Source organism: Procambarus clarkii, chromosome 29 (genome assembly GCF_040958095.1).
Source record: "Procambarus clarkii isolate CNS0578487 chromosome 29, FALCON_Pclarkii_2.0, whole genome shotgun sequence".
Lineage (NCBI taxonomy): Eukaryota > Metazoa > Arthropoda > Malacostraca > Decapoda > Cambaridae > Procambarus > Procambarus clarkii.
In genome coordinates, this window is record NC_091178.1 from 11,556,105 (window position 1) to 11,579,118 (window position 23,014).

The 23,014-nt window shown below is 37.7% G+C and overlaps 1 protein-coding gene across 2 annotated transcripts in view; it reads right to left on the reverse strand.

The window, feature by feature from the left end:
• Positions 1-3,198: 3,198 nt before the first annotated feature.
• LOC123765068 (GMP reductase 2) overlaps positions 3,199-23,014 on the reverse strand; it is a 114,851-nt gene continuing 95,035 nt past the window's right edge. Inside the window, exons 1-7 of one of the 2 annotated variants that reach the window (XM_045753492.2) lie at positions 21,749-21,931; positions 14,182-14,301; positions 11,864-12,022; positions 11,455-11,553; positions 10,951-11,139; positions 7,086-7,288; positions 3,199-6,206 (exon numbers count right to left, since the gene is read on the reverse strand). In XM_045753492.2, coding sequence (XP_045609448.1) covers positions 6,002-6,206; positions 7,086-7,288; positions 10,951-11,139; positions 11,455-11,553; positions 11,864-12,022; positions 14,182-14,301; positions 21,749-21,835 — 1,062 coding nt within the window. In that variant the 5' untranslated portion in view covers positions 21,836-21,931 and the 3' untranslated portion in view covers positions 3,199-6,001. Of the gene's footprint in view, positions 6,207-7,085; positions 7,289-10,950; positions 11,140-11,454; positions 11,554-11,863; positions 12,023-14,181; positions 14,302-21,748; positions 21,932-23,014 lie in introns of those variants that run through there. The other variant, XM_069333506.1, reaches the window with a different exon arrangement.

Here is a 23,014-nt window from a genome sequence, read left to right on the forward strand (position 1 = left end):
AATTAACCTTAGTCCTGTGGACCCCATGCATTACTTTCACAAGGACACGTGTGGGAGGCAGCATTCATATTAGGTCTACAGTCTATTCTAAATTATGGACTTCAGTGATGGTTGTAGTGTTGACAATTTCTTATTAGAGCCATTATTAAATTATGCAGCATTTTTTGAAAGGGTGTATTTAAAACGGAGCTAAAGTACTAGTATGGCTAGATGCATTTGATACATTCTCGCTTGTACAATTAAGTGTGATCTCACTTGCTCATGCATATACACCTAAATAAGGAATTGAACATTTCTGGCTAGGTTCTATATTCTGCACATGATTAACTCTTGGACACTTGGAGCAGACCTGCACTGCTATACTCCACTCACCCTGTAGTCTCAATTTTCCGAAAGGGAAAATTTGCTCTCCTGTTCCTTTTGTGAATCTGCTCACTTTGATAATGCTCGTGTTAATTTCTTTTTTCTCATTACCATAGAAATTAATCAAACCTGAATATTCTGTAACGGTCCTAGATAGCCATCCTGGCTTAGTGCTTTTTTGATAATTGCTTGCATATTGCAATATAAGGTCTGGGATTGGCTGCATTTATAGGGTCGATAAATTGCCATTTAAAAAATCTAAAATTCAAAGTAATGAGATCCCAGCAAGAAGACACTAGTTTTTAAGTGAAGCAGTTGTCAGGGGTGAAAAGGAATGGTCAGATTATATACTTCATGGTAGGGCAGTCCAAATTATGCAGCTGCTGTATGAAACATTCAGTGCTCTTGTAAAGCCCAATAAGAAATTTGAAAGGGTCAAGGAGTCTTAATAGTTGTAATCGGTAACATTACAGCATTCATAGGATGAGTGGAAGAAATCATATAAAGGAAATTTATCCAAAATATAAGTACATTAAAATAATTTTTACTATTACTGGTTTTATTGGTCATTTACCTTTATTTTATAATGTGTGTGTGTGTTGTCCAAACTGCTTTTTCTTGTACATCTTGTTGAATGTCCTGATTTTCAGGACACTCGTGTGGCATCCTGACTGTCTCTTGGGGTCATTTGTCCCTCGATAGACTACTTTGCAAATCCAATACTTTTTGATATTGCTCGTTTTGTGTGGTTTTGTTCTCGTATTGACACACATCCTTAGTGTTATTTAGCATCAGTTGCATCTCCTGCGACATTGATGGTGCTACAGTGTGTGTCTGGCTTGGTGCCTTCTCTTGATAATTGCTTATAATATGTGTACTGTAACCAGTATGCTATATATGCATGTGTTTGCAAAGTGGGCTATTTTTCACAATAGCACAAAGCCTATAATGTGGATTATGGAATGAAAGGAATAAATTGGAAGTTGGAATAAAAGGAGGATCGGTATAGGATGCTGATCGATAAATCTTATTGATACAGCATATAGATAGGATTTATTCATTAACTAATTTGTGCATTTAGATGTTAGTGTCTTCAAGATTGGAGTCTTATTTACAGCACATGTTTTGAAGCACACTATTTTGAGGAAATATATTTGGCCTGAATTGAAAAGTGCCAAACCCAGTACGACTTTAAAAAGTCCTTTCAGGTAAAATGGTATCTCCAACGGTGTTAGCTCTCAACTTGGCATTTCTCAACATCGTTGTCAGCACCTTGTGCTGTACTCAGCTGTGTTTTACTTTAGCTTGTATCTTTATTGATCTCCAGGGTTAAAAAAAATAAAGTGTAATAAAGCATGTATTAAAGTTGATGCATCCCAGAGAGTGGATTTGATGAGTTTTTAATAATAATATATTAATGTAATGGAATAATATCTTGACAAATATCAACTCTGTACCTGTACGAAGCATATCTTGCCAACAAGCACTTGCCTCTGCTTTATATATAGTAGTTTGTTGATAAATTCTTAAAGAATTGTGAAATTCTCTTGATTTATCCAAGCAATTGTTTTTTTTAGCCCAGTTTCTTTGATCAAAATTTGTCAAATTTGTAAACATTTAAGTTTTAAATGTTACAAAAATTTGTAAGGCATTTAAAACTCGCACTGAAAGAGATGTACAGTACAATTTGGCATTTCTAAGGTGTTTGTGCTGTTACTCTTACTATGTATACAAGATTTGCTTTTAAAGAAACTGACTAAGTACCTAAGACTAAGTGTTGTGTGTATGATAGGTCAGCTCCAGATTATGAAAGAACAATTATTCTATGGGAAAAAAAGTTTAAATATTATTAAGATGAGCATCTTACATTTGAAATTTGGTACCAACTTGAATTCTTGCCTAATTTGTGATATCATTAATCGCCATAACCATGTTACTTGTCGCCTACTTTTTTCTAATGTGCCTTGGAAAATAGAACGTTGGAATTAATTTTTTTCTAAGCTTGATTTTGTAGTCCTCTGAACATCTGCCCAGAATTTGTATACACAGTGTAACATTAATTCAAAATTAAATGCACACTGTTAATGTTTAATTAATGTTATTCTTTGATATTGTGCCTACCAAAGCATTTTGTTTGGTACTAAAGAATCATGTTGCCTTTTATCCTTCGATTTTAGTCATTGATTCAATGAAGTTAAAGTATTTTTATTGATAAATGTCTGCAAACATTTGGTTGGGTTTGTGACTATCGGAAGTCTTGGGGCATTCACCTTTCCATTGAACCTCTTCAAAGATGACACTTCACTTGTTTTCCTCTTGCCTTAATAGCTATTGAGGCATAATGTTGCAAATTTTTAAATTATAAATTGTGAAAATAATGTTGTTTGTTCCCATTTCTAAGTTCATTCCAATGTAATTAAATGAGTTTCTTGAAGGCAGAAGAGTATATGGGAAGAAGCCCAATTGTGCATTTCAGGGTGGCTTGAATCAACCTTATGCTTGTATAGTATTGGTATGCATGCAAAGTATAGCAGCTATTTTCTGTATTGTATATACCAGTATATATTTTTTTTTGGCTTATTTCCAGTCTTAAAAAAAACTGCCCCTGTACTCATTGCAACTCCTGGTACTCATCACACTGCCTACAGTATTATCTACCCTGTATTCACCATTAGCAATTCCTTTATATCAGGAGGTATACTGGTTGGGACATCTTGGTCACTCATGTGATTAAGAAATATCCAAAATTTTTATATACTTTTAAATGGCAATACAGTACACACAGCAGGTGTTAGTTGAAACAAAAGCTGAAAGGGGACATTTAAAATATTCACGTCCCATTAATATTTTTTTATTTACATTGAGTGTAATTTGTTCCATTATATAACAAGTCCTGTTGCTGAAATAGAGGGAATACAGAGAACTTGTACGACATACATAGACGCGATAAAGCACCTAAATTAGGATCGTCTCAAAAGCTCTCCAAATGTATTCGCTAGAAAGGAAACTAGGGTGAGATAAAATAATATACACGTTGAAAATACTGGAGAGCCAGGTCCCAAATCGCAGTAAAATAACATGCTGTACTGGAGTGAATGATATGGAAGAAAATGCAGAACAGAATCAATGAAGAGCAAGGGTGCCATAAGCACAGAACACTTGATAAACATCAGAAGTCCACAGTTGCTCAACATCCTCCCAGTCAGCGAGTATAAGAAATATGAAACAACCGTGGACAACTTCAAGAGAAAACTAGATAGTTTTCAAGAAGTGCCGGACCAACCGGGCTATGGTGGATATGTGGGCCTACAAGCCCCTACAAGCCGCTCCAAGCAACAGCCTGTTTGACCAAGCTCTTAAGTCAAGCCTGGCCTTGGGTCGGGCTTGGGGAGTAGAACAACCAGAACCCCATCAAGCCGGTAATTGATCTATCAACAGCATTAAAAAAAAGTAGGTTGTGTATATGAAAAGCTCTCCTTTCTGAACAGAACACTTCATTGTTTCCTTAAACAAGGGAACAACAGAGCTGGTCCCATGAAAGGAACTAGGCAGTTTAGGGCAGGTGTGGTGGTCTTACAGTTTATCTACCAACATCATCTAAGGTACTAGTCTGTCACTCATCATCTAACATCAAGTTCTCTCTTCTTGTCGTCATGTTTAACTAAAATTCATATAAGCTTGTTTAGAAGAGGTCCCATTTTGTTTTGTCACTATCATATTCTGTGTTGAATCACAGCCTTGTACAGTTACCATCAAACTTTGTGGCATTCACAGTCATTTCAGAATTTGTAAACCATGGTGCTTTGTGCAAAGGCCTGTTGAGACTAGCATCTTCACGGCTAAAATTCGTGCTATTTTGAATGCTCTTCATCAACTGCTTTGACAGCAACGTTTCTTTGTTATTGTGGTTGACTCATGGCTCTGGAGTCAATTAACCCCTATGCATCCTGTGGTGGTCAAAATCCAATATTTACCATTTCTTGTCTTCATCAGATAAGATAGTTGAGTTTTATGGGGTTTCCAGTCATATTGGTATTACCTTAAATAACTGCAGATGCTGCCACTTGGGAGGTTATCTGCACTTGTCCTAGTTCCCAAAAAGGCATTCCTTATTCAGATTTCTACCCAGTGATTCATTATGCAATCAGCAAACACTGACAGGATCATTGGTCAGGTGGTACTCGTAACAAACTTCATACTTAAAGGTAGCCTGTTCTCTTGGCTTTCCTCCTGCCATCATAATAGGCAGTTGGGAATTGGCTCTGGCCTGATTATGTATTGGCCATACATGCTTAACTCATGGCCACTTTTAATGGAATGTTGCCCAGCTCCTTATTGTCTGAACTGCATTGTCCCACTTAATTGTGCACCTCCTAGCATGTTCAGATTTTCAAGGCAATTGCATAATGCTTTCCTTATGTCCCTCGAGATTTATCCATCGATAGAATCCTTGGTGAATCTAATACCTTTGATATCACTTGTCTTCCTTAGTATTTGTATTGGCATCCTAAGTGATATTTAATGCCTTTTGATTATCCAGCAACACTGATGGTTCTACATAGTCTCTTTGGTGTGGTGCCTTCTTGTGCTAAGTAATTATCAAAAGAAGATGCCAAGCTGTACTTGTCCTAAGACCCATCTCCCAGTTGCTGCTACAAATAGTAAAAACTTAGTCATAGGCTTATTTGCAGGGGGTCTTGAGCTGCACTAGTTTGCTACCCTGAAGGTGTTCTTTTCTGCCATTTTAATATCAGAGCTCAAGTTTTGGAAGTCAAACCATAAGTTTGTGTCCTGATACAGATCTTAGATTTCCAACATGTGCTTCCAGTGTGTTGCTACTGGGAAAGCTCCCTTTCACATAATCATATTCTTTTTTGGGAAGGGCTCGGGAGTATTGAGATGGGGCTTCTTAGGATGCTTCCTGCAGCACAGGTCGAGCCCCAGTTGTGATCATAGTAGTTTTTAATTTTCTGAACAAACTCTTGCTTATATATTACCATAAAGTAATATAGCTCAGAAATCATGAGTTTGAATATGTATGAAAGCTCCTTGAGTGATACATTTAATTGCTCATGTTCCCACTCTTCTCTTCCTGCTTCACATGTACTTTATGGAATGTTCATGTGAGGTGGCTGGTCATGGAACCCTATTTGTGTAGGGTTCATTTGTAGATGGATGTTTGTAAAGACCCGTGTTGCACCAGTTTGGATTGCCAACCTGTCCTAACTACAGTACTTAGTTCCTGTTTCTGGGACCAGCAAGACCTTACAAGACCTTACCTAAGGGAGCAACGAAGTGGGATAGTTCAAAAAAGTACATTTGTAGAACTTCAGGTAATTGCTACACATTTATCGTTGATAAGCGTCAGTTTAAGAGATTAATAAATTTTTTGTGCATTAACTTCGTCTTACAATAATGTACTTTAACCGGGTTACTTTTTCCAGTTTTGTTTCACTTTGCATTTTCCTTTGTGTATAATGACAGGCATATTAAAATAATATTACTGTACAAGACTGAAATAATACAGTACACAGTAGTACTGTACAGCATCCAAATTTTTAAGATTGATAAATTAATAACAAATTAGATAAAATTAAATTTCTATCGATAGTATAACATCTATACAGTACAGGCACAATCACGATTGTTTCTCTGACTGTTGTACAGAAAAGATTTCATTGGTCTGCTGAGTAACACGGATGAAAGTGGTACGTTTAGGAAGTTCCTTCAGCTTACCAGCACCAGTGTATGTACATGCTGACCGTAAGCCTCCAAGGATATCCAAAATGGTAACGTTTACATCTCCCTTATATGGGATCTCTACAGATTTTCCTTCACTTGCCCTGTGGAAGAGAAAACCAAAAATTTAACTTATAGTAATCATTATTATTTTGTATTATTTATTTCAACTAAATGATGTAATAAATTGTATACATGTATGGGGGTACTGTAATCATAAAAATAAAAGTTGTTAAAAATACATTCACTGTACAGAGGAAACCCACATGAATGAAACCAGTATATGATAGACTCCAGTTGAACTCAATTATTTTACATTAAAGTTTTAATGATGTGAAACTGAACTGTAAGTGAATAGTGAAACTGAGTAGTAAACTTGTCAATATGAGAGGCAGGAGTGACTGTTGTCAAGTACAGTATACACTAGGCTGAATGATTTATGAGTTAACTGGATGGATCCAATAATTAGTTGTGCTGCCACCTAGCGATGGGCAGCTACTACTGAAGGATGAACCACCTATCGGGTGGATTGTTTTTGGGTCTCATTTTTGTGTTGGGTTTATCTTGCTCATGTCAATTTTTGTTTCGCTTTCATCTTTCTGGTTGTAGTTTTTTATTTGAATGATCTTGCTCCCTACCTCTAGGGAAGTACTCTATCAAGAAATCTAGCAAATCAAGAAACTACGACCAGAAAGTGTGAAACAAACAAGAGCAATACTCCCTACCCTTTATATCTGTGAAACCTGTGTCCTTCCCTATGGTTAGTGGCACCACCTGCTTTGCACTTCAACCACACCCACTACTTTCTATAGATGATTTACGAGTGGTTATTTAATGCAGGGAACAAAGCAAAAGCTTCTGATAATCACAAATACAAGAATTCCTTATTTATCCTGTTGTTATAAAATATGTGAAATGTCATACAAAGAACAGTTGTGCTTACTAGTTTTATTACAGTACTGAAACAAACCGTATTTTCTTACCTGTACTCAGCAACACCACCAGAATACTTCTGCATTGCTGTTGCACTGGACATGCCATAAAACTGCTTCATCTTCTTTCCATTACGTTCTATCATCTCTCCTCCAGACTGGTCATGGCCAGCCAACATCCCACCCATCATAACAAAATCTGCCCCTGCTCCAAAAGCCTTGGCTATATCTCCAGGACAAGTGCAACCACCATCCTGTAAATTGGAAAATGTGCAGTATTTTGTTAAATACAGTACATGTTTAAGACAAATATTAAAATTAATATATAGATCAATACTGGTGTCTTGCAGAAATAGAATATAAATAATTCAGAAACACTATAGGCCCTAATATGCCCTATACTCCCCAGTACTGCACTTTCTAAGAGAAAGATTATATATAATTGGAGTCTCAAACAATTCCTTGGCACACTACCACACTGGTTAACATTGTCATTGATTTTAAAGACAATATGCTTCAAATTAAGAGCCTCAGCTACTAGACTGCACTTTTGTTTTCAATTGATTTAATTTACTATGCATTCTGAGATTTTTAAGCCACTGTTGAGCCTGGCCACTAACTGGTTGGGTGATTACATCTCCAGCTATCTGTGAAACCTACATAATACAGTATTTAAATAACAGATCTTATATCCTATGTAAAGACAGTCCTCAACTTTTGAATGGGATGAATTCCAAAAAAAACATTCATAAGTTAGCCATTAATAAGTCGGAACCAGATTTTCCATAGGCACAAGGCTGTAAATAGGGAACGAGTTCCTGAATCACCAAAAATCAACATATATTACCTGTCTCCAAAATTTTGGTTTTATAAGAAAAATTGCTTTTTATTTAACTTGAATGACAATTGTTCTCTTTGATTTTATGTGTTTAGAAGAGGTATACTGTAATTAAAGAAGGAAGCAGTAAAAGAAAAGGGTCTTGTAAGGCACTGGGGAAGTACCAACACACCATCTTATCACCCATTACTGAGGCACTGTTCCTTGATAGATAATTGAAATAGTGCATTATATGAACTGTCTTTGTCATGTGTGCATCCCAGAATTCTTTGTATAATAGAATGCATTGTGTGCAGTACAATGCAGCCTTATACTGAGGCTGAGAATCCTAACATCATTGGCATTAGTGAAACATGGGGATGAGAAGACAATTGAAGAGGAATTACATCTTCCAGGGTACCATCTACCTTTCATAAAGGACAGAATAACAAGAGCAGGTGGTGTGAAGCTGTATGTAAAAAGAGGACCTGAATTCAACCAGCAGAGGAATTGAACATCATGGGCTCTAGAATCTGAATGGTGCAGGCTCAAAATGGTAGCAAACTAACTGAGAATATGGTACAGTAGAGAAGGTTACTGATCTGCCAAATGTGATAAATGTGCAGCTGAAACCCAATCCCTTAAAACCATAAGTAACCCCGAGACAATAGATTGGGTGAATTTAATGTTACAAGCAGAACAAATTCCATGACCTGGTACAGGATTTTTTTTTTTACAGCATGTAATAGAGCCCTCCTGAGGTAATAGTATTCTAGATCTTGTGCTAACATCAGAAGAGGCCATGACTGATTAAAACCAGGTAGGGAAAAAAGCTTGCCTCTTCATGTCATCGCAGAAAATGATCTATAATTATAAAATCCCATATAGGGGTTTTCTAGATTACCCTCAAGAAGACATCAAGGAATGAAAGTGGAATTGCAAAACATTCCCTGGATGGAGCTAATAGATCAAGAATGGAAGAATTGTGAGAAAATTTGAAATAAATGTCATCACTGAACTTGTTCAAAAATAGGTATGGTGCCAAGAAGGAGAAAGAAAAAAAACTAGGTGGATGACAGGCAGTAAAAAAAAAAGAGAAAAAAAAGCTTAACCTCTGGACAAAGGTGTCAATCTAAAAAGAATAACAAAGATTACCAGATATACAGAAGCAATAAATCCAGTTTATCAGAAAATCAGATCAACCAAAAGAATGTATAAATGAAAACCTTTCTTTTTATGCTTATATAAGAAGTAAGACTAAAAGATTCAAAAGCCCCAGGTGTGGATGGAATTCAATTTATAGTAATAAAGGAACTGTGTTTACCACTGAAATTCCTTTAAAGAAAATCTCTGGACCAAGGGATAGATCACTTAGACTGGAAATATGCAAATGTCACCCCTAATTTAAAAACAGACAGAAAGAGCTCGACTGAACACCATTGTCCAATCATCCTAACCTTGTATATCTGCATGCTCATGGAGAGAATCCTAAGGGTAATTATTGGGTAATCCTTACACCAGTACCTATGGGTAATCCTAAAGGGTTTCATTCACAAAATCAGCAGGGATTTGTTAAAAATAAATCATGCCATACAAACCTGCTCACATTTTTGTTAATAGTAACCAGCTATGCAGACAAAAGGACTAGCAGTAGATGTAGTATACATAGACTTCTCTAAAGCTTTTGATAAGGTATCACATGGACTGGCAAGGAAATTACATTTATCCATAGTACTACGCTACCAATGTAGAGTACTAGAATGGATAAAACAATGGTTAAAACATAAAAAGCAAAGGGTCATCCTAAATGGAAATGAACCTGACTGGAGAAATGTGATAAGTTTGGCAGTGCAAGATCCTATCTTGTGGCCAATCCTTTTAGTCACTTACATCAATGACACAGATGAGAATATTACAAACGACATCATCAAATTTGCAGATGACTCCAAGATCAATGGTAAAGTAAGAAGTGAAAATTATACTTAGGTCTTACAAAGTGATCTACACAAACTCCACAAATGGTGGCAATACTGGCAAATGCTTTTTAATATTGAAAATGTAAGACCTTGCATGTGGGGGCTCAACAATTAACATCACAACTATCAAATTAACATCATCATCTTGCAACAGATTGATAAGGAAAAGGACCTTTGAGTCAGAACCCACCGGTCATTGAAAGTGGCACTTGTGGGAACTGCAGTTAAAATCTAACTAAACCATAGGAATAGTTAAACAATCCTTTAACCTCAAGGAAAAGAGTGTGGTTATTCAACTGCACAATTCTCTGGTGCGCCCTCATCTGGACTACTGTATCAAAGCATGGAGGCCTCATCTCCAGGTCATACCTGCTTTGGAGAAAGTTCAACAGCAGGTGACAAAGATCAACCCAGAACTAAATTGACTTTCATACCAGGAGAGGATAGCCACAGGACTATCAAGACTGCAAACCAGACATGATAGGGCTGATCACATTAAAACTTTTAAAATAATTACAAATTTGGGAGATGTCGATCAAGATAAGTTCTTTAAAAGGTCAAATGTAACACATAAAAGGAACAATGGCTTCAAGCTCAACAAGCCACAATGCAGAACAGAAAACAGGAGATACCTTTTCACCCATAAGGTTGTAAACTCATGGAACCTTCTATCTGCAAAAGCAGTAAGTGCCAAGACCATACAGTACTGTAATTTAAAATCCAACAAAACAAAATCAGGAAAAATGGGGGAAGGGTGGACTTTGCCAAGCCATTGGCTTCCTGTTCCAGTTGAGGCCACTACAGAAATTGTGGCCCTCAGGAAAATTCAAAATGGGATTTTGAGTCCACTCGTAAGATCGGATGTTTTTAAGTTGGGGAGATCAAAAGAATTCTTGCAGGATTGCTACTTTTGCAACATCCTAGCTGAGTGGTGACATACATGGCAGAACAAGCATACATGAAACAATATTGGTGAATGGTTGCATGTGCATTTTTACTATGAATGAAGGGACGTAACATAAAAAAGGCAGAGAAGAAATTTAGGTGGAAAATGGATGAAACTAGTACTGCATATACATATCAGAAACTAGATAGGTATTAAATGTATATACTGTACACATACAGATATGATATGTCCAGCAAGGCCATGGGCTGCATCAGCACACTCAATCACTGCTGATAACTGAGGGTATCCAACTCCAGCCTTCTTTCTTGTGGTGCAGACTGATCCTGGACCAATGCCCACCTTAATTACATCAGCCCCTGAGATAAGCAACTCTTCAACCATCTCTCCTGTTACCACATTACCTGCCTGAAGGAGAGAAAAATTATGGTACAGTATTACAAGAATAAGATGGCAGATCAATAATTACTTTTTTTGAATGAAAAGTCTTAGATACAAATCTGTTCAAGTACACTATACAGTATTTGAATTTAACCATGCCTGTGAATTTTAAATACTGTACAGTACAGGACCAAATTTGCTCTTATGCACACATTGTACTCATCAGAACTTTATTAAATCCATGTGGCTAGCTTCTAACCAATCCAATTCAGTGTGCTTTATATTTAGCTATTTTCCAACTCTATTTCATGGTCAAACTAAGATGGGAAAAAATGTACTTACAAGTATAGTGTGATCTGGGTAGTTCTTGCGGACTTTTCTGACGTACTCCACAAACACTTCTGAGTAGCCGTTGGCAACGTCCAGACAGATGCACTTTATCTAAAATATAAAAAGTAAAGATTGCATTGAATAATAGTTACAAAAAAAACATTATCTGCTTTATTACCATATTAGTTAAAGCTAATATGGTAATATTAATTTAACTTCACAACATTTCTTTTACCTAAACTGCCTCAGGGACACTAGTGGCCTCGATGAGGACATGAAGCCAGCGGCTTGTCGAAGGTCCCCCATTTACCTTGAAAATATTTTTTACAACTTGTCTATGCTTAATAATTAATATGTCTGCTAAACAAAATATTTGTTATCCCTTATAAAACTATAATAAACTTCATTCATAGCTTCTCACCTCGGAGAACAGTCCGAGGATCTCTTGAAGACGCTCCCAGTCAGAATTGGAGATGCCCGAGGACGCTGCCACATATTCCAACACAGACTTATTGTTCTCACCAAACTCCTTCCACTCGGCAACACTGTAGTGCTTGTGGATCGTTGTGAAACACTTGTGCTGAAAGGTAAGGTAATTATCAGGAAAGAGCACTGGTGTTGTTGTTTAAGATTCAGCTACTCGGAACAAAACGTTTCAAGTAGCACGGGCTATGGTGAGCCCGTATTGGACTTACCTGGCACAGGAGCGGGGCTGTGGAAAAGAGCACTAAGTCATTACGATTATATAGCACATGGAAGGAACGAGGGTAAGGATCTGGGATGGGACGAAGGAATGGTGCCCAACCACTTAGACGGTTGGGGATTGAACATCGACCTGCAAGACGCGAGACCGTCGCTCTACCGTCCACTCCAAGTGGCTCTGGTGTTAGAAGCATATGTTAAGATTTCTTCACACACTTTACAAGATTCTAAACCATCATCAAAATCAAATCAAATCAAACGTTTATTCAGGTAAAAGTACACACATAGAGGATTAGTTACAAACATAATGTTGGATTTAAAGATAGAGCTAGTACATACAATACCTAAAGCCACTAGTACGCGCAGCGTTTCGGGTAAGATGTGGGAGTTGAATTTTAGAATCTAATTTTAAAATTTATTTCTAATAATATTTTATGAGCTGATACATATGTTTAGTTTAATAAGCAAGACATTCAACGGTTATTATTTGAATCAAAATTAATTTAGCTAACTGGCCTAATATAAATATACGCCATTTCTTAATTCTGCCTACCAAATTAAATAAATTCGTAACTCAAATAAATATTCCCTTGGCTGTAATACAAAATAATGCTAGTAATACTAATAATATTTTATTTACATTTGCTCCATAATACAATGGAGAATTTGCTGGTACGAAAGGTATATTATAATATAAGGCCACCACTATAAAGCCATAAGTGATAATTGCGATAAGCGTTTCGGACATAACGTAACCATAATTAGGAGAGTTATTTAAAGTTAATGGGATAACTCAATTTAGGATAAAAAACAGAAGATACTTTTTCACCCATAGTGTTATAAACCCTCGGAACAGCCTACCCGCCTAAGCCGTATATGCCAAGACATCACTCAGTGGTCAAAATCCAGCTGAAAAAATCCTCAGGAGGAATTAAGGGGGGGAGAAGGAACCTTTGACAAGTAGCCGACCTCCTGTCCCCGTCGAGCCCCTTAGAGATATGGCCTTGAGATAAATTCTGGTAAAAATGAAAATCTAGTAAGTAAGGAGTCCTTCAGCATACTATTCACGGTGTGTCTGTTTGGCCAGTCCTAGAATATGCAACTCAAGCATGCTGCCCACACACATGGTGAAGCATAGGAAGAAAATTAAGGTCTTAATCTATATGCTTCGAGACAAATACAAAAGATTAGCGAGATGAGCTGAGAACACGTTTTAAGAGAGCCCAGTCTAATTATATTAGAAGACAGAAGGACAAGACTTTAAGGGGAAATAGGCAAACTAAACAGGGATCGTTTTTTTTTTTTCCATGTGAGGGCCAATGAGGGGGCCACAGGTGGAAGTTGGAAACACATTCGAGCCTGAGAAATAAAATGAATTACTATTAACCCAGCGAGTGGTAAGCTGCAGGACTGTTCTTGCAGTCCTCGAGTGAATCGTAACTCACTCCAGTTACGAGTGAGTTACTCGTAACTCACGAGTGAATATTGGTGAACGCAATCACCACTCACAGCTTCAAGAGCGCGTTTGACACCAGGGGACACAGGTGGAAACTGAGTGCCCAAATGAGCCACAGAGATATTAGAAAGAACTTTTTTAGTGTCAGAGTGGTTGACAAATGGAATGCATTAGGAAGTGATGTGGTGGAGGCTGACTCCATACACAGTTTCAAGTGTAGATATGATAGAGCCCAGTAGGCTCAGGAATCTGTACACTTGTTGATTGACGGTTGAGAGGCGGGACCAAAGAGCCAGAGCTCAACCCCCGCAAGCACAACTAGGTAAGCACATACATACAAAGCTCATAACCTGGGCCTGGAGTTATGTCTCGGCTAGACTCCGGGACATAACTACGCAGTTATGGTTACATAACTGAATTAAAGCCGGCACTGTCTCCTTCAGTAAGGGATTCAGATTTGGCGTGGGGTACTTTTCAAAAAACATGCACACTGCACTTAATATGTCATTTAACAGGTGCACACCATTATTGCCCGAGATGTGACATTCTGTATTTATAAATTCTAGAGAACGTCATCATACCTTAGCTAGGGTTTTTGCCATCTCAAAAGTTCCTACAGTGTCCATATTGGCTGCAATGATTGGTACACCTTTCCATGTCTGCTTTGAATTTTTGAAGGTGATTGTCCTTTCTAGGTCAACCTGCAAAGAAAGAAATTTGTTAAGAAAATAATCTTAGAATTTAGGAGAAAATCTGAAATTTTATAAATTTAAAATCAGTATCAAAAATTTTATTCTTGTAAAGTGTTATGAATATAGGTGGATAAATGCAAATTTAACATGCTCTAATATAATTTCATTTTCATCGAACTGTGAACTTAAACTGTTCATGTGTTAAACTACCAACGAGGAATGCCTCTGTATACATCTTGTGAGCGATGCTGATAAAAGGTTCCCGAGGCTAATAATAGGCTCAGAAAAAAAAGAGACCGTCCTCATATCAAATCAATTACCATGAGAAATCACCAACCTGTCCTAAGGGAGGAAATCCGCTCATTGGAATGGACTGAGACCGACTACATAATTAGTGCTATTATCTCCTCTCAGTCCATGGCTAGGTTAGGCTAAGGTTACATTAGGTTAGGCTTTGGTTAGGGTAGGTGTTATTACATTTTGATATGTTAATATGGTGAATTATCGACGATAATGTGAAATATGGAAACTCGAAAACTAGTTCAGTGTACCCGAGAATTCCGTTTACAGAAAACCAAATTCTTCAAAGAAAACGTTTTCAGCCTATACTTTTTACACTTTAAACCAACAATTTATAATACAATAAACTTTTTACATGAGAATAGTCTCTGTTTAGGACAAAGGTTCATTTGCCAGTTTACATGTAGACTATTACTGGAACCGTAGTATGTCATCGCAAATATCTAGATAACTATCCAGGTGGTCTGAGGTGGGGGTGTGGTTTCCAGCCCATCCCGAGATCAAGTACATTACTAGGAGAATGCTAAAAACTAAATATGCCTAGATTATATGTACTATACTATATGCCTAGTATAGTACATATATGTGCTATTATAGCACATATATGTACTATACTAGGCCTCAGATAGCATGTAATAGGCCTAAGGTGGTTAAGTTAGGATTTATAGCAACATAAATACAAAACCCTTTCAGGTTCGTCCAAATTCAATAGTACCAAATTCTACTTTCTAATTGTCCAGTACGTAAATATATGTACGATGGTCCAGATCGTTCCTATAAGTACTATGAACAACTGTACTTGCACCTCCAGTGTAAGTACTGTCTAAACAGGAGGATGGGCTGCTTTAGGGACAGATTCGACAAAGTGTTCCAACGTCAGAACAGTTAAATTATAACGCAAAATAGTAAATCAAAGCTAGTAGGCGGGGGCATGAAGGGCTGGCTAGTGGACCTCACCTCCTCGTAGCCACTGACAGGAGAAGCACTAATAGGTAGGCACACATCAAATGGATATCATCAGCGGCATATGCCAGGTTGGCCAACATAAGAACCGCCTTTAGAAACTTGTGTAAGGAATCATTCAGAATATTGTATACCACATACGCAGACCAACCCAGTAGTATGCGTCTCCAGAGTGGCGTCTATATCTAGTCAAACACAAGATAAAGTTAGAGAAAGTTCAGAGGTATGCCACCAGACTAGTCCCGGAGTTGAGAGATAGATATAAATTGCGAGGAAAGGCTAATGGCATAATTCATTGAATAGCAAATTCATTGCTATTCCATGAAATGTTTTATGACCCCATATTGCAGTCTCAGGGATTAAGTCTGGCAACAGCAATGCAGCTGCGTGGCTAGCGGCCCGAGTCAGCAGTTGGTCAGCGACCTTGGGAACCTGGCTCTGGCCGCGCGTCAACCAATACAAACCCGCCAAACACACACCGAAACTACGACGTTAGTACAACGTTCGAACAAGTTTTAACACTTCCTAACCGGTTATAACAACCAATATAGCACGTTGTAACAACGTTCTAATACGTCATAAACACGTTAAGCCAAGATGTAACAACTTTATTACAAGTTGTAACAAGCGGAAAATAGAGACAGTTTCGGTTTGTGTTTCCAGGGAAGGCACTGTGCAATGTTGCCTTTACAAGGACAAATATATTATTATCGTAATATAACATGGTAATCAAATATAGTTTACGATTCTTCTTTGACTTCGGTTACTCATGCAGCTATCTTTAAACGAGATGTAGATGGAGCCCTGGCTGTCTGGGTTCGAATCCTTCAGGGGTGAGGAGTTTTCGGTTGCATATTGGCTTGGGGACCATTCAAGCTTGTTCGTATTTGTGTTACTCACGTGGCCCCAACATGCGAGGTGATTGCATGAAATATGTCTCGAAAATTAACCACCAAGTGCTGTCGGAGATTGGGTTAAGGGTCTGACGACTTCCAGTTCTTTTGAACAGTCAGTGTGGTCTAGCGGGTTAAGTACTGGATACGCTAAGGTGCAACGAACCCTGGCTGTCTGGGTTTGAATCCTTCAGGGGAGATGGAGTTTTCGGTTTTATATTATATATTATATATATATATATATATATATATATATATATATATATATATATATATATATATATATATATATATATATATATATTGGTAGCAGTCTTTCTTGTAAACATATGTTGTTGAATATGACCGAAAGGGTAAGAATCTTCTCAATATTTCTTACGTTTTTCTTCACTGTCGAGGGTAATTGAAATATTAATTCTCCAAAGTTCATTTCCTCATTTTTAGTTATGGTCTGACGCCTAAAAGCGTTTTGCAAGGACTTCTTACATTTTCAAAGATAGATTTACACATCATTTCATGCTTATATTCGTTTTGGGTGAGGTGATATGACAAATGTTTTTGGGTGAGGTGACATTACACGAATCAATGGGTATATATATTGGATATGAGAACATAAGAATGAAAGTAACTACAGAAGGCCTATTGACCCATATTTTCTTTTGCTGCTTCTATGTTGGTTCGGAGTCTTGAAGTGGGTAGAATATAGTTATGCTTTAATTGGCTGTTGATTGCTGGTGCTGACTTTTTGATGTGTAGGGCCTCGCTGATGTCGAGTCTCCTGCTTTCGTTGTATCTAACGATGATTTCTGTGTTGCTTGTTAAGATTTCTCTGGTGATGGTCGGGTTGTGTGAGGAGATTTTATGTTCCTTGATGGAGCCCTCTTGTTTGTGCATTGTTAATCGCCTAGAAAGAGACGTTGTTGTCTTACCTATATATTGAGATCTTTGGGGCCTTCAGTCCCCAAGTGGGCATGTGAAGGCATAGACGACGTTGATTTCCTTCAAAGCATTCTGTTTGGTGTCTGGAAAGTTTTTCATGAGTAGGTTGGCCGTTTTCTTGTTTTTGTAACAAACTGTCAATTGTATTTTCTGATTTTTGTCTGTAGGGATAACGTTCCTATTAATAATATCTTTCAGGACACTTTCCTCCATTTTATGAGCCGTCGAAAAGAAGTTGCTGTAAAACAGTCTAATAGAGGGTACAAGTCTATACTTGTACTATACTTGTTGTATAGTGGGTACAACAGTCTGATAGGGGATATATATATATATATATATATATATATATATATATATATATATATATATATATATATATATATATATATATACATATATATATATATATGTCGTACCTAGTAGCCAGAACTCACTTCTCAGCCTACTATGCAAGGCCCGATTTGCCTAATAAGCCAAGTTTTCATGAATTAATGTTTTTTCGTCTACCTAACCTACCTAACCTAACCTAACCTAGCTTTTTTTGGCTACCTAACCTAACCTTACCTATAAAGATAGGTTAGGTTAGGTTAGGTAGGGTTGGTTAGGTTCGGTCATATATCTACGTTAATTTTAACTCCAATAAAAAAAATTGACCTCATACATAGTGAAAAGGGCAGCTTTATCATTTCATAAGAAAAAAATTATAGAAAATATATTAATTCAGGAAAACTTGGCTTATTAGGCAAATCGGGCCTTGCATAGTAGGCTGAGAAGTGAGTTCTGGCTACTAGGTACGACATTATATATATATATATATATATATATATATATATATATATATATATATATATATATATATATATATATATATAATACAAGAACTCCCAAGATATATTGAGACAAAAAGAAGACTAAGCCATCATGTCAGCATCCGGACAATGCGTTGCGTGTTTGGATTACTCACGTAACCGAACACAGCCAATCGACTAAGTGAATACGAGCAAATATAATTTACACTGTTTGCATTATGGATTTTAGGCAAATGGGTCAATATATCATTTTACTCCTTGTTTGTCTGTATTAAAGGCTATAGGAAATAATGATGCTGTGATTCGTGCAGCTCAACCAATGAAGTGAAAAGTTCAAATATGCTCGACTTGAGCCTATGGTTATTATCTCTAATGGTCGTGGTGATAATAGGAAGCGTGTGCCAGAGTGATAAATGTAAACGAGGAAGCGAAGGAGGAATCACCGATCTTGACTGAGCTGGATGGATAGATGGTGAGGGGGATAGATGGTGAGGGGGATTGATGGTGAGGGAGCGTAGCAGCAGCGAGGCCTGGACCTCGTCACCATCCCGTGGCACGGCGAGGCAGTATCCGGTCTAATCACACACTGGGCCACTACACGCCACCTGCTTCCTCCCAGACTTAAGCACACCCCTCTTGTGCAAGTACGATATAGTACATATACAACCCCCGTTCCTGTACCAGTAAGTTCACTACGGGCTCACCATAGCCCGTGCTACTTGGAACTTTTTGTTCAGAGTAGCTGAATCTCTAACAACAACATGCGCATGTACGCCAGTCACTCTTAGTCACCAGTAAAAACTTTAACTGTAATCTGAACTCTACACAGTGCCCAGTTAGATGATCCAGACAGCCCAGGAAGTGACTATATCGCACTCTTTTTAACTCTTAAGTCAACAGGACTCTAGAAATCCATACATGCATAAATGCCATAACAAATTTTACAAATATTTCAACATTTTCTTGGCGAATGTGGACAAAATACAAAAATGTATATTTTCCTAAATGTTAATCCATAACATGTTTTCAGCTTTCCTGCTTGTCGGGAAAGGAAATCCATGTCTTCTTTTTCCTAGTTCCACTCAACCAAGGGTCCGTCTCCACGTGGTTATGTGACGCATACACCTAGTAGATAAAACCAGAGATGTAGACTATTTAGTTTCTCTTTACAGAGCTGTATTGTATCTATCTAGGTTCTGATAAGTAAATATTTACTGCTGTATTGATTGCTAAGCGCAGTGCTTGCGTGTGCTTGCGGTGCTTACAAACACGCCACCAGTACTCGCCGGAGGGAGGGTGAGGTCTGCCTCACACCGCTTCAGCGCCTCTCAGGGTTACTGCAGGAGTGTGGGGGTACTGGCCGCCAGCCACGTGATGCCCTCCATAAAAGTACCCTTAAGTCAAGATATACTTTCCTTCGCCAGTTGGAAAACCAACACTAAGCCTCATACTAAATGTCCAGTAAAGATAAAAATGCTAACATTATTTCAATGTATTTCAGTACAAGTGAAGGAAGAGGGAGAGAGGAGAGGGAGAGGTGGAGTGGGGGTGGGGGGTGTTGGTGGATCGGGGGTGGGATAGAGGATAGAGAGTATCGAACGCAGCCAACTCCAAGGCCGCATCAACCATTAAAGTTCAGTGGTATTGTCCTTGATACGCCTTTTGCTGGAAGGGAATAATTAGGACATGGTGATATTATTCTCTCATGCACAAGTCTAGTTACTCAATAATTGGTTAATCCAAGCATGATATACATGTAATTTGAAGGCTGAACTGATGCGGGAAAACCAGTGAAAACAATTAAAATTATACATTTTTTTAATGCATGATTATATAGGCCTTTATCTAAATATTTAGACATTGGAACCTATACAGCAATAACTTAAACAGATCAGCATATGCTAAAGCGCTATCCAAATGCTGATAAATGATAAACATATCAATAAACGTTGATAAATTAATTGCCTTAAAACATATTTAGATTAGGCCACAAATACCTTCATTGCAGTTAACCCTTCATTCATTGCAGTTAATACTTCATTCATTGCAGTTAATACTTCATTCATTGCAGTTAATACTTCATTCATTGCAGTTAATACTTCATTCATTGCAGTTAATACTTCATTCATTGCAGTTAATACTTCATTCATTGCAGTTAATACTTCATTCATTGCACTTAACCCTTCATTCATTGCAGTTAATACTTCATTCTGATACCATTCAGGGATAATGTGTATCAAGATTCTAATACACTATATCCCTGAATGTGAAATAACGGGATAGAAGCCATTTTAATGAAGGATAACGAATTAGAACAATGCTTAAACGAACATTACATAAAATTCCAGGCCTATAGTTCATACAAGATAAAACATAAATGTAGCATCAATATGAACAAATAAACATAAATCATATGTTAGGCTAACACTAATTGCATAACTACAATAAAATGAGTTAGTTCTAAACGTTAAAATTAGTGAGAACTAACATGCTGCTTAAGAAATTCGACCAGAAGTTAATAAAATAAGTATAACTTGATGGACATCATCTTCCTTGGGAACTGTAGGCTACTGGTGTAATCTGGTCTGACGGGCACGTCTGCCGGTATAAGCCAGCTCCTGGACATGTTGGGTAACTAGTGAAAGCGTCTCTCGGGTATGAGAGGAACGTAACATCATAATTTACTGTAATTAATTACACTACTTATTGACCAAACCACACACTAGAAAGTGAAGGGACGACGACGTTTCGGTCCGTCCTGGACCATTCTCAAGTCGATTGAATTCTCACAAACTATAATAACTAAATATAAGTTATAATAACCCAAATGAAACCATCGCCCCCTTTCTAATGCCAGCCACTACAATGAGCGTCTTAGGTACGATATCACGCGACAATGTTCGGATGCACTTGAAATGTCATGTTTACACAAGGCCTGTTGACAACTTCCTGTGTTATCAGTGACATGCTGATAACATGCATGCTAGGTTGAGGCAAATATAATACAAGAGAGAGGAGAAATGGCATCATTATGACGGGAGTTTTCCACCGAATCGAACAGCAACAGAAGGTAAACACCGATATAACGAAGCCTCGGCAATTACGTTAGCGCCGGGCCATTTCTTGGTAGAAAATGTTTTCCCACTGCATGAACCAATGTTTATAATGATGTTCTGGTTGTAATAAACGCATCAGTCTACCATGGAGGGGGTGTCTGGGGGAGGGGGGGTGAAATGCAGCAACACCTGCAGAGCTATTTTGGGACGCTGCCTTAGTGCCTCCAGCCCAAATATCACAGGTATTTGAATTATTTCCCACTAAAACCCCAACGTGTTAGCTTTACATGATAAGATATTATGTTTTTATTCCGTTATTATAGAGAATGCATAACACCTGTCAACAATTACGTGCAGAATATCGCACGAGTTAATGCTATACCGGCAGCAGACGACACAATACTCCCGTCAGCTGATCGAGCCATCGTCTGCTGCAACAGTTTGCAATGCGACACACACACACACAGCAATTACTCAGAAACTGTATAGTACTCACGTCCGAGCGGCTCTTGAGGGTAGACCTCTTGGGTCGCAGGAGAACATCTTTAAAGTCTAACTTGATATCATTGTCGATACGCGGCATTGTGAGAGAGTTTCAGTAAAGATGTGCGGGAGGACGGCTGGCTGTACCCGGCCTGGGAGGTGGTCGAGCAGCGAGTGATGCCAGACCCAGTCAGTCCTGCGCTCTTGCCAACTCCCGCCCCTCCTCGTCATAATATTTCTCTGTTACCATCACGACACAGTAAACAAACATTCTTATCCTTTTAATAAATGTAATTAGGACTAAACAGCCTCGTAAATTCATGTTTCTTGAGATCTTTCAGTGTTAAGATGTTTCTTGGAATGGTGCGTGTGGAAAGTACTGCGTGCAGCCCTCTGTCGTCAAGAATTATAACTAAAAAAGTAGAATAAGAAAATTTAAGTATTTTTGTATACGTAAATAAAATATTATGCTGGAGCTTAACTACGTTTCCTCTCTGTTGAAAGTTTAACAAGATGCAAGATCATTCTGGATTTAGAAAATACTTAATATTTCCACATTAGTACACATACGGCGATAAACTTTCCGATATTGCTAAAGATAGAAAAATAATATTACTATTGCTGATAATGGCCTCAGAGATTAAAAAATTATGTTTCCCATACAAACTAGATTAAAAGATTCTATCAATGTTAGTGTGCATAACAAATGTACACTAACGTGCGAGAGCAATGATGTCACATGGTTCACACTCCCCAAACACAAGTGTGTTGACACTCACACGAACGTTCGTCATTGTGGTGGTTGATGTTGCTGTGTTGTATAACACTGTTGTCCAGACTGTATTTTCCCATCTACGGTATTGAGCATCATGTGAACACACAGTCTGTATTTTATTGTACCGTATATCATCATCATCATGATAATGTTATTATTTTGATTTTCTTGTGCAAGATAATATGTACTTAAATAGTTTTGAGAACTTTATCAGTTAAAATTTGTTATTATATATATGTTATTTTTATCTTATTTTTATATGCCAGAGGATTTTTCAGGAAAGTTTATCAGAAAAAAGTAGTGATTCACTTTTTATACATTTTTCTTCTCAAAAGTAGTGAATGAGATAGTGGTTATCAACCGGGTTTCACGTTAAATACTGTATATAACAGAATTTCACGAATAATATATAAATAACATTAATCTATTGAGGGATCCTCAGTATATGGACAAACACTTAAGGGGTGCCGTCATGGTTGGGAATCAAAGTTTCACTGAGATATT